This window comes from Rhamphochromis sp. 'chilingali' (genome assembly GCF_963969265.1).
Source record: "Rhamphochromis sp. 'chilingali' genome assembly, chromosome: 14".
NCBI lineage: Eukaryota > Metazoa > Chordata > Actinopteri > Cichliformes > Cichlidae > Rhamphochromis > Rhamphochromis sp. 'chilingali'.
Window position 1 is genome coordinate 13,362,768 of NC_137941.1, and position 13,498 is coordinate 13,376,265.

The window sequence follows — 13,498 nt, forward strand, 5'->3', positions numbered from 1 at the left end:
TTGGCAAGCAGCCAGCGGGTAATGGAGCCAGCGGGTAATGGAGGAAATGAGTGTGCCGACTAGAAAAATCAACCGAGCGTGACCGAAGAGAAAACAGATGATGGTTCCAACGCCGGAGAGATTGTCGAACGGAAGAGCCATAGAAGTTCCGTAGTGTGAAGGTATTTCGGCTATTTCAAGTCTGACAAAAAACAGAGTAGCGTGCACTGTAAATTGTGCCGAAAGCAAGTCTGGAAATACAATAAACTGGTGCATGCGTCACACTGTGCGCCACGTTATTGTTTCGGTGAAATGAATTTCTACAATACTGTTACTGTTACTTCTACTCTCTGCAGTGTTTAAATGCTTACATATACACACAGTTACTGTCCCTCCACACATACGACTCGGTTCTGCTTCTATGCCGCAGCTTTGTTTACTTTTTCCCACCGAGGCTTCTAGACTTCTGATTGGCCAACATTTCTGCACGGTTAGGAATCTAGCGCCACCTGCTGCTTTGGCATGTTCATAGCAGCGTTTTCCTTCATTTCTGCCTTTATGTGTGGACGGGATTATTTTTTAAAACGAAAACGGAAAATCTCCGTTTTCAAAAATACCCGTGTACGTGTGGACGTAGCCTCAGTCTCTGACTGGAAGCGCTAATTCGTCATTCGGCTTTTGTCAGACTAAAGTAACTGTTAAAACTGTTTGAAAAGCTAAGCTATACAACAAGGAGAGATTGAGAATTTCCTTTTAGTTCTCAGTTTATTTGATATTGACAAAAGTTAGTCAGTTTTGTCTGTTCTTCTGTAAAACAAACTAAGATTTATTTTTAGAATTAATATTTTGTTTCTAAGTGGAATTGACAATTTAGTCTGTTTCGTTTGTTCCATTTTGAAACTTAAACGCTTTAGCGGCTGCCTTTTGTGTAGTTTGCAATATTTGCCTTTATTTATCTGAAAAAGTCTCATGTTCCTTAAGTACATCTACCCTGTTGAACTTATTATGGGAAATAAATATTTAAAAACAAGCTGCTGATTATTTCACATTTTACTTGTGAGCAACGGCACATTTAAATCTTACAAATATAGTTATTTGGCTGATATCGTGATAGATATCGTTATCGCCTGAAATGAAAAAAACATATCGTGATATGAAAAAATCTCGCCCAGCTCTACTGTAAACTATTTTTAGTAGTTTTGAAAACAGGGGACTCTAGTTGGGACTCCACTCCATTATGTTATTAAAATTTTAACTTCCCTGCTACTGACACAACCTGCCTCACTCTAACTTCGTCTTTAAACATCTGGCCCTCGCTCGGATAGTAGTGTGTGTGTGTGTGTGTGTGTGTGTGTGTGTGTGTGTTTTGGTTGGCATAAGGCAGAAAGTCAGGCCAGCCTGTCAGGCCCCCGAGGGCCCTCGTTGTTTGAGTCTCCATTAGGCTGATGAGGTTTGGCAGCTGAAGTTGCTGGAGTTAGTGCTGTGCTTCAACCCTCCTCGTAGCTAGGCCTAATTAAACCTAGACCTCAGCCCTAATTTAAAGATAATTAGCTGTAGGGGTTAGCTACCACCACCACAGGGTGAGATGAGCCTCATGTAATATGTGTAATAATGCGTGCTAAATGTTTTTTTTGGTGGTTTTAGTCAGTGACAGACCAGTTGAATGAAAGGCACTTACCATATGTAATTTGGCGGATGGTTTTACCCAAAGCGGTTTACAGTAACACAAGTGCAGACAAGTTTCCACTCTGGTAAATATTGTGTCACTCTGAAACATAATGGATTATCACATTATAGTGAGACTTAGTAAAGCAAACAAGAATGTGTGTGTTTGTGACATACAAACAAACGAAGTGGCAAGACTGCATTTTTGTAGGTGCTGCACAATAAACTGTCTGACCCTTGGGATCGGCCCTATGTTTTCCCATTAAGCCATACTGACAGTTTGACATTTCCCAGGGTAGAGGGCTCTGATTCAGGTATGTTTTATTCATCCTATTGACTTCACATTGCTGCCAAGCCAAACAGAGAGCAAAAGCCTGAAGTGTGGTAGGCGGCAGTGAGAAGGAGAGCAGAAGATACCTGTTGTTGTTGTTGTGTTTGCTGCTCAGATAGCCAGGCAGTCTGAGACTCGGAGACAGCTGGGTGACACATACACAATACACTCATCACAATGCAGACAGAGATTGGGAGATATTGCAAACACTGAGTGGATAAAACTGCCTATTTACTGAGAAGACTTGAGGCAGACAGGTGAAAATGTGGGATTACATGCTTCAAGAAGGTTTGTATGCTTTTCTGTACCCTACCTCCAAAAAGCTACATAAAACCAAACTTAGATAAATTTGACTTGTTAACTTCTACTTCGACTAGTCAGCCTACTGGTTGTTTATCTCCATTAAGTTGTAGAATTCTGTTGCCTGCGCTGTGAAGAACATCTAATTTACGCCAACTCAGACCTGACAATGGACTTTTATTCGCTTGCATTCCAGGTATAAGCATTAATTCTAGATTTATGTTTGCCTGAGTTTTTCCTGCTTTTTGCCAATTAATAAATAAAATATATCTGCAAAAAACTGTTTTGTTTTGTTTTTAGCTAACAGAATGAAATGTTCTTAAACAGGGTAGTTTTGTTCCAGCACATGGGGCCCTGAAACCAGTTTTAGTTAGTGTTGGTTAATATGTTGTCTGGGGTCTACAGAGTACCTTTTGGTTGCTTAATAAATCTGGCAGATGGCTGGGATATCCCATCTTCACCTGTGATTTCAGTAGTGAAAAGCATCTTACTCATAATTACTGCTTTCTTTTGAATCTTTCTACCCATTTAAATCTTTATTAAGTAAATATATTGTCTTTACAAACGTATTTCTGTCTTTTTCTAATACATAGAACAATTATGAGAATGTCCCATGGAATTCTGATATAATTGTGGCAATTTTCTCAAAAACAACAGCAATAATTTTCCTCCGAGACATGTGAGAATTTGACCCCAAGATCAGTTTTGGATTTATAACGACAACATTCGTTCTGAGTTGTCTTGTCTGTTTCTTTTTAATACATCATGCAACTCACTGCCATCGTAAACACATGGGACCATTTTTGGATTTATTTTGCTTGGCTCCGTGCAGACAAGTGCTTCCCTCATCTTCATGCATGTCACGTGAGGCTGGGAGCTGGGTGCAACGGCGGGAGCCTACTCCAGGACAAAGCACTTGGGGCAGGGAGACACTGTGGGCCTTGTTCCCCCTTTGACGGCTTCATGTCAAGTGGGTGTTAGCTTGGTGGGACACCCAGACCCCCCTGGAGGGTAAAGCACTACACAGCCTGCCTCCAATTGAGGAAAGAGACACCGAGGGCTTATTGAAGATGCACTTATGATCCCGACATCGGCGACGCCTATGTCTGTTTCAATACACACAACAATAATAACAGCATATTTTTAAGTAAGGCTGTTTAAAAGACGAGAGGTTGAGGTTGAAGCTGAGGAACAACCAAGACAGTTGATCTGAATATGTGAACCGTAGGTTCTTTTTGGCAGAGGCTTGGAAAATTAAAAAATTGTCTCTACATGTAGTACTGAGAGATAAAGGAATTGATTAACTAATTACATTTTATGTGTACGCTCAGTTACAATCATATTATTCCATGTTACTTGAACCATACTGAAAAAGCCGCAAGGTGAATAAGGACAGGTGTACCGTGAAAAAGATTACTCACCCTAGTAACCGTAGCAAGCCATAGTGGTCAACAGTGTCGAGTGCTCTTTCCTTTCTTCATCGTCTACTTTCTCTGTCTGCCTTTTCCCCAGCATCTGGCTAAGTCTCACCAGTGTCCTTGCTAATGCCCTCGGGTGAACCGGGCCATGTCAAACTCAAATACATCAATCACTTGGTGCTAGCCATGGGGAAAGAGAAGGGATGGATTGGCAGAAATGTAGGGATGAAAGCAAAGAAGAAGGACGGGGTGGTTAAGGTAATGTATAGCCACTAGTCAACCCTCTTTCACCTTATTTTTCTTCTCCTCCAACCTCCCTGTCTCCTTCCCTCTGCAGCAACTCCTACAGACTTTGGACTCAGCTGTCACATCACAAGAGGCCCTTTCAACTGATTCTCATCAAGCGGTTTGCAGACCTAAACACATGTTGGAGAAGAACAGAGCAGTGGCGAGGAGAGCAAAAGAAACAAAAGGACAGTCAAGGCCAGAAGAGAAAGCATTAGAAAAAGGAAAGAAGAAAAAGAGCAGTGTAAGAAGGGAGATGAGCACTGAAAGCAGGTCGATGAGAAGGAAATAAGATAGCAAAAGAACAGAAGCACAAAGAAAGAGGTGACAAAGCCATGGGAGAGCCTATCAGCAGGTGTGTGTGCGTGTGTGTGTGTCCTGCAGAATAAAGTGTCCACGTCAGAGCCTCGGTTTCCCCCCTGGGCAGTTTCTGATTAATTGTCCGTCCAGCTGCTGTGATAGCGACTACTTTAACCAAGACTCCCAAGACACTCACCCATGTCCCATCCTCCACAGAAAGACACCTCTACTCCTGTGTACCCAGCTTCCTGGCTGACCTTCTCTGACTAAAATTAGGGTTTTTTTCCTATTCTGATACCCCCCCCCCCTTCGTTTTTTTCCTGTCTCTTTTTGGCTGCTACAAATAATCTTACATCAGCACCCCCTTCACCTTGCCATCAGGGGATAATGTCTCTCTGTGGGAGAGGGGTTTTGGAACAAAGGCAGGGGGAGCTGAAAACCGCATGATATGCTGTGTGTTCCCCCCCTGTGTGTTTACACATGCTCTGGTGACTGGCTGAGATAAAGCATCCCTGTCTCAGGTAAACAGTCTAGCACAGCAGGGTAAAATGGCAGGGTTGACTTTGGACCTGGCTTATACTTAGTCAGCACCTCTAGATATAAAGTACCATCCCACCCACCCACATTTAATCACACAACTGCACACACATAATTTCCATTTCAGTACATTTTCATTATGGTTCAAATTCAACAATTACGAATTCAAATCTGCTTTTCGACTCTATGAACAATAACTGCCGTACTCAGCACTGTCCCCTTCTTTTCCTCCCTCTTCTCCAGACTGCATAACCATAGCATCTAACCTGATGGCTATATAGCCAGCCCCCAAAAGCAGCCAAGGTCAATTGCCTTTCCTGCTCCTCTCATCTTGTGCTTTATGTACCTTCACATCCAGGGGAAAAGAGCTGCACTATTTCTGCTCTGCTGCAAGGTGACTGCTGCTTCATACGAGTGACAGCTACACAAACCAGGAATACCAAGAGTACCAATCATTTTGTTTAAGGTTTTCATATTTTGAAAATAAATCCAGAAAGTTTAATTCATATAAAATTGCAAAATGTTACATTTCACGCAAAAAAAAAAAAAAAAACACTTCTAGGTCACGGCTTCACTCTGCTGGTAAATGTTGGACTTGAATTTCTAAAAAACAATTTAATTAACAGAAGCTATACATGGAGCTACCTTTGACTTTGATATTATGGACCATAACTAACAATAATGAGAGTCGATCAATACTTTCAACTCCGTAATTACTCCACCAAGCAGTGACTTTCCACTATTTTCTGGTTCAAATCAGCATTCCACTGCAGACTCCTGAAGCCATTTTTATGAACTCAGGTAATCTTTTAATGTTAGCAGAATAACCCCAGCAGTCAGTTTTGTAGACTGTAGTATATCAAAACATTTGTCCACAAGTAGGATGGTATTTAGAAGGCATAAACACAAAAAAGATGATGATTAAAGTAAATGTATTGTCTGACATGTTGGGAATTTAGATGATGAGACTAAAGGCTGAAAAAGATTTTTTTCCCCGATGATGAATCTGTAATGAAAATTGAGCCCTTTTTTTTCTTTTTACATGCTTTATACTTAATTATCTTTGTCTCTGCCTGTTTGATTTTCTGGTTGATTCTTTACAGCAGTCATTGTTTTTCCTCATCTACAAGATGAATAATAAATATTTGCCTAATATTCAGACAGAAACTCCCAAGCCACAGTGTATATTGTGTGTGTGGTATCCATTTTTACATTTTTTCTCCCTTTGGTATTGAATAGTAAGATCATCATTAATCCCGATTGTGTTGGATTATCGGCGGTATTATTTTTTACTCGCTGCATTTTTCCCCTGACGTTTGTGTGGTAAACTGCGGGAATTTTACAATAGGATTTCCATTTGTTGTATAAGTGATAGCGTGTTTGGTGCAACCATTTTTCATCCTCGCATAGATAAACTGTTTCCCGGTGAAGTCTGAATATCTCCCTTTCTTTCTCTCTCACTCTCGTTCCCAGATGTCTCCTTACAGCTGCCATGACTGACTGCAAACTCATTTATTACAGGTCACAAACACCAAGTGCTTCATTTAAAAGGACACCCCACCCCCAACTCGCGCACGAGTGAAAAATCGACCTGCAAGAATAGCATACAGGGCACACCATTCCATTAACACCAAATGGAAGCCTGCAGGATTCAAAATATGGGAACGGGGTTCAAGTGGCGGGGTGCAAAACAGAAAAAAAATATGAGGGATAGTTTAGGGACATGTTTTAATCTGCTGCAGCGACCACAGTTAATGAGCACTAAGCACATAAAGTACGGGGCAGCATCATTACAGCTCCTATGACAAAATCTAAAATATTTATTGCATTGTGGGGTTTTGGCATGAAAATCTCTTGCTATAAGTTTGCTGACAGAGTTATTAAAAGCGTAGTTTGTTTGATATCACTCTATTGTAAAGAGTCTTAACCGACATACCACGTCCCATGTCTGCTACATATTTATTGAAGCAGGCAAATCACCAAATCAAGATTTTGTTGGAAGCATGTGTTCTGCCGGCCATATCCGATATCACTCAGAGCCGTCTGTAATTACATTGTACATGCAGATTAGCTATGAATATTTTAGAAGGGGATTACTAAAAGAGGAAAGAGACAGAGACGCAGAGAGTCGAGAGAAATCAGCCCTTTAACACACACCCACATGCAGAACTGCATGAAAAGCTCGTTTGAAGGTGGAGCCAGTCTTTTATGCCCAAGTTGTCAGCCTATTATCATCCTTTCATATGTTTGCCACCATTATTAACTGTGAGCGGGAATAGAAAAATAACACAAAAAGTGAGAATAAAACACATCACTCCAGCATGTCAGGCTGTCTCTTTAGAGTGGGGGGGGGGGGGGAAGAAAAGCATGGCAGACCAAGTCTTATCATTGGACTCTAATTCTAAAACGTGGCAGTAATGAGTGTGTCTTAACAAAGATTAGCCATAATTTCCATTGTCATTTTAAGGCTCCCACATTATGTGGAGGCTTACAAAGCCACAGATGAAGGCAGAGGGTGGGCGGAGGAAGACGAACAAGCAGACACTGGAGCAGAGAGAGCGTCTCTGGAGCTTGGTTAGTCTGTCAGTCACCCTCTATCCCTTCAACCGTGCATCCACACGCGCACTGACAGACAAAGTCATAACACACACACATGTACGCACACACACACACACACAGTATATGTACATTTCCCAAACCCTTTGTCGCCACATTTTGAAACCCTCAAGATGCGGTTGTCAAAAGGGTCGGCGCCTGACAGCCTCCTGCAGCCCTCCAGGAGGATGCAGAGGACAGACAGGCTTATTGTTAGAAGAGTAGCAGCAACAACAAAGCAGATCAAAAGTCTCACTGACTGACAGACATACATGGTGCGTTCAGACTCCCAACATCTACATTGTTTAGTGCACGCAGGGCTGAGGCTTTCAGGGGCCTGGATCCTGCACATTTGCCTTGTACATCAGAGTGATGGCCCAGGGTCAACGAGGTATCAGAACGTGGGTATGTGTGTAAGTGTGTAGGAGTTTGGGTGTGTGCCAATCTGCTACGCACATTGACACCAATCTGCACTGGTAACTTTATATTTATCCAATTAAAAATAATATTTAACGTTGAAAAAATAATGAAGTTATTTGATTGATAGCTACAAGAATATGGCTGATAGCAGAACAGATTTAGGCTTATACTCTTACTTTAGGCTTAATTAGGCCAAAAACACTTAAGTCTATTTTTCATATTTATATTCATATGATAGCAGACATGAACCTTGCACCACTAGCGATAAAGAGAAAGCAAATCTGTTAAGAAATTTTATTTTATTTTACTTTTATTTTTGCCTGACACATGTCCTCTTTTCTTGGAGTGCTGCGTATTGGACCACAACACACACAAAAAGTTGAATGGTACCAACAGCACTGAGATTTTCTTTTCTTTCAGCAAGCTTGTTCTGGTTGCCCTAAAAGCATACGTGCCATCCTAATTAAGGTCCATCTGATTGATTTCCCCCAACTAAAATTCAGTCCCCCCATCTGTCTAAAATAGCTAGAGTACATTGTCAAAGATACCAAGCAGGGCCTCGCTCCTGCTTGTGTATACGCGTGTTTGCTGCACTACCTTGTTAATGAAGGACTTTGGTTGCTGTGTATTCAGCACTCAGGGCCATGTTACACGGAGGCAATCAGCCTTTCTATTTGCATGTCTTTCTCTCACTCCTTTTGCTTTCATTCTCTCTCCAACAAACACAGAAACTCAAAGCTTGCTCAATTTACAGAGAGGAAAAAAAGAGAAATCATAAAAGCATAGGAGCACAGACGGAATGAGTGATAAACATGAAACAAGCATTCTGTCTTCAAGAGTTAAGACACCTTTTCAGATCTAAAGTAATCTAAGAGCTTGAAAGTCATGTTTCAAACATAAAAGTTGCTTTTTTTATATACAGATGTCCTATAAACAGCTGCCCAGATTAAGGGATGCACGTCCATGGGTGATGGCCTGTGATCTAATTATGACATCCCTCACTAAAGGGACATTTATTAGCTAAGCTGACAATGACACATGTCAAAATAGACGTGGATGTATGGTGCATTTGTAATGGCAGGTGATAAATGAAGGTGCATCGTTTGCAAAGGTCACAGAGGATGTGAGCCAATCATTTCTGCTGATGTAGATAGGAACCTGACTGGTTATAAGCCCAGCAAAAATCCAACACGATACCTTTACTTGTGTGTTCAGAAAAGAAAACTCTCAAAAAACATTTGGAAATTCAGTGCTAAGTAATCAATAGTGAACTAAGACATCCTGGTAGTAACTAAATGGTAAATGGTCTGTATTTGTATAGCGCTTTACTTGGTCCTAAGGACCCCAAAGCGCTTTACACTATACACAATCATCCACCCATTCACACACACATTCACACACTGGTGATATTGTGTAATATTCTTTAATCAGTAGGCCAGTACACATAAATCTTAATGATTTCCTACAATACTACGATTGCACAAAGAGAAGATTCTTAGTCTGGCTGGCTGGGGGTTTAAATAACACAACAAATCATTGTCTGTTTTTGTATTTTTATCATTAAAGAGGAAACACTGACTCACCAGACAGATTAATCTAAAAGCTACATATATGTGCATCTAACGGTCCTTTTCTCAAATTCTAAAAATAGCTTATTTTCCATATTTTTTTTTTTAATAATTTCAGCAACTTTTAAAAACAATACAGGAGGGTCTTGCATCAGGCTATAATAGCAGTAACTGAATTTACTTTATTGTGGAAAAGTGGCTTTATATTGCTCCCTATGTGTTACTCTGGCCAATAAAGAAAGGACAAAAGCAGAAATGTTTATGTTCTTCTTTTCTTTTTCATTCTTATAAAATGCCTGGTGGTGGTAGACGGTCAAAGCTTCTTTAATGGGTGACAGCAGATAGGACTATAAGCGTGGTCTGTGCCAAAGTCCAGCTATGTTGGCTCCTCAGTGTCATATCATTCTTTCATTATCCTTGATGCTGGACAAAAAGGGAAAAATATACAATGAGGAGACATTTACAAGAAGTGCCAGGGTCTCCTGTAAAAGGTGCAGAACTGGTTGAAAAAAAAAGAACTATCTTGTCTCCCTTTCTAGTAGGATCCCTGTCAGTGTCACCCTCAAACCTTAAATGTACTGTGACCACACACATCAGCTTACAAATAGGACAGTACTGTCAGTTTCAACCCAATAAACAGTGAGTGCCACTGTAAGTTAAAGGTTGTAGTTGCATTCTGTTCAGCAAATTAGGAAAGAAGACGCCGCTCAAAGCCGTAAAACAGAAGGGATGTAGTTTATCCAGATTGCAGTGGTTACACGCAAGTGAAAAAACTCCATGCACATGCAGACGCATTCAACAGATGATTTGAAGGCGCTCCTGTGCACAAAATATATGAATATTCATAAACACAAACAGAGTTTTGGAATGTGGCCATATGGTTCAGAATTGCAAGCTGTATCAATTTCCAAACTTGTTCAGCTGTAGTGTGAAACTGCAGTCCAGTGAAGAGGAGTGTGCACAGTGGACTCACATGGGGGACATTCAGCATATTGCAGGCATGTACCCTGCTGTCATGAAGCATATAAGTCCAGTTTAGCACAGGATTTTCTTTAAGTGGGGTTTTTAACACTAAACAGAAGAAAATAAATGACATGAAGGTGATGAAAAGTTCATAAAATTTCAAAGCAAAGGATTCAACTGAGGATTTTATGCATATTTATGGATATTTGTATCTTGGGACATATTAAGATAGATGCCAACGTTAAGTGAGGAAACTCAAGAAAAAGAAACTTTGAGCATGAACGCGTGTGCATTTTCTTATTTTTCAACTGAACATAAGATAACCATAACACCCGCGAACTCCTGGCATCAGGACGCGCTCACATCCGCGCGCGCGCGCGCGCGCGCGCGCACACACACACACACACACACACACACACACACACACATATTTGAGCATCCGTTTCTGTTCTGTTTCGTTTTATGTTATTTTACTATTTTCCAATATTATTGAAATGATTTGGAGCTTCACTGTTGGTCGAAGCTTGTCTAGTCAGAAAAGACATTACGACTGTGATCTTCATACATAGGTGCGTCAGATAATGTATAACGAAATCCATATTTTTTCTTTCCGGATGTTATTTAAAAAATTAATTTAAAAAATGTAAATTTAACTTCGAAATATGAGCCTTGCTCGGACACGATTAAGATAAACCCCAGGATAAAGTAATGTTATCAAAAACAATAAGTTGACTAAAATAAATGAGCAAAAATATATAACTGCTTTTATTTTGGAACAACAATATATTATGTTAGGAATATTATTTTGACGACGTGCAGCACACGTGGTGAGTGTAAAGCAAAAAACAAAAACAAGAAAACAAACATGTGGAAGCATCCCTCCATGCCCTGTCTCCTGAACTGCATTCAACATTTTAATTCAGTCACTGTCTCTCAGCTATAAGGCTCTCACACACGAGGATTTATTAAAACACGGGTTAGAATTTTAGATCTGCCCTAATATTTGTGCATTATACATCACATTTAACGCAGTATGATGTTTAAATAATCGCGAGAGACGTGGTGCCAAAAGAACTTATATTGTTTGAAATTGGGTTTTTTGTTGTTGCTGTTATTTATTTATTTATTTTTTGTGGTGTTATACGCCTTAAGTCACATAAATATGACTCTAAGATATGCGGTGAAACTGTTTAACAGTCAGCATGAGGGGAAAAACGACTGTGTGTGAATTACGATCTAAAGATGCTGTGTCAGTGCAGCCGATACTTGGATTTAGTCTAATTTTAGTCGTAGTCATCCCAAAATGTGATTATCAGTGGTGATGATGGTGGTTGATGAGGTGGTATTGCTTTTGTCTAACTAATCTCTCTCTCTCTCTCTCTCTCTCTCTCTCTCTCTCACACACACACACACACACACACACACACACACACACACACACACACACACACACACACACACACACACACACACACACACCTCCCTGCGCGTAAAGAGCGCCCCTGCACTCTACAAACAGTACTGCTACTGTCAGAGCGAAAAGTCCCGTGCGCTGCAACGATGGTCGTCAATTTGTGCTCCACAGGATCCCCGAGGGCATTTACTATAAAACGATGAATAATCTAATTTGACTATAATCCGCTTTGTTTTTATCCCGATTACAGAATGCACGTACATGTTCACCACTCTTATCATCGTTTGCACAGGTGAGAGTTACACAGATCAACACAAACAACAAGCCAAAAAAGCCTAGTAATATAGAGAGCGTTCCCACAGCAGTCTCTGCAGGACTCAACGGTTTAAAGTAGTCTGAATCACCGGGTGACTACTTGCGGAGCCTCAAGCTGTTACTGTTAATACAACCCACTGTCCAACCAGCCAAATTCATCAAAAACAATAACCATGGGGTTACGTCTTATTACCATGACGACAGTTGTGATTATTGGGATAAATTAGTCAGAAGGGGAAGAAAGAGCAGAGATTGAAAGCAACTTTTGAAATAGTTTTGCGTTAGACAGCCTGTCTATCCACAGGAGGGAAAACAGGAGCACAGTAGCCTGTTGTAAACCAAGGCTATAACTCCTCTGTGTTTGTCTAGCTATGTCCTGAGGACACGTGTGATGAACAACAAATGCTCTCATTTCTCTCCAAATTCAACAGTGCCGCTCTGCGCAAGAAGACGGAGCGACGCGCTCGCCTGGATCCTTTCGTCTTGTCAGATGTACTGCTACAACCTGCCATCTGCTCTGACCAACACCTGTGTCTCTGTGCAACTGTGATCTTTACGTCATCTCATTGGCCGTTGTTTAAGACGTTCTCCGGCGTTAGAATTCAGTGCTGGTGGTGAAACCGTATTAGCGGGTTTGATGTGATCTGTTAAGCTCCAATAGCCATATGCGCAACAAAGAACAGTAACAGAAAAGTATGCACGGTGGGTAGTTGTGCTGCGCTCAGCGCGCACTAACCATCTCCGCGGACACACAGTTTTGCGCACTGGGGAGCATAGGGTTGGAATTCACTCACCTGATTGTGAAAAGCTGAACCCAAACAAGAGGCAAGTCAGAAGAAAGCCGAAGCAACACTGGGCAGTCGTTGGTTTCATTGTTGTGCTTAGCAAGTATCCCCTTTAAATTCACATGTCCAGCAGCGTATCCTTCCCTGAAACAGCCAGAAAGGATGGATCGTTTGGGTTTGACGCCTCTTGGGCGTGCGACTTTGGGGACTTTGGTTGCTTTTAAGTAAGTTTGCAGTTTGTCCGAGTGTCCTTTTCCTGTCCTCTCTGAGCCTTCGGGCTTAAAATTGTGGCTTACTTGACGGCAGAGACAGTCGAATAATAGTTTCCTACGCACGCTCTGAAAAGCTTGTCTAAACAGTGTAAAGCAGTACTCATGGCATTACTCCCCGACTTGGATACAGTATGCAGCTGCAGACTCGCATTTTTCGGACACACCTCCCAGTCCCCGAACTCCTCCTACACGCACTGCGATTGGCACAGGTACCCGACTATCATCCTTAACCCCGCCAGTTTAGACTTCATGCATTGTCCCATTGGTTACCACAAGATGCCAAAACCTCATGAATTTGTGCGTCGGCTCTGTTGCACCTGTCACACCGAACACAGCAGAGATCAATCCTGC

At 41.3% G+C, this 13,498-nt stretch overlaps 1 protein-coding gene across 2 annotated transcripts in view; it reads right to left on the reverse strand.

Moving 5' to 3' along the window:
* Positions 1-13,261, reverse strand: part of erbb4b (erb-b2 receptor tyrosine kinase 4b) — a 359,968-nt gene extending 346,707 nt beyond the window's left edge. For both annotated transcript variants that reach the window (XM_080902240.1, XM_080902239.1), the window contains exon 1: positions 12,885-13,261. In XM_080902240.1, the coding sequence (XP_080758366.1) occupies positions 12,885-12,963 (79 nt within the window). In that variant the 5' untranslated portion in view covers positions 12,964-13,261. The remainder of the gene's footprint in view (positions 1-12,884) is intronic.
* Positions 13,262-13,498: the final 237 nt, after the last annotated feature.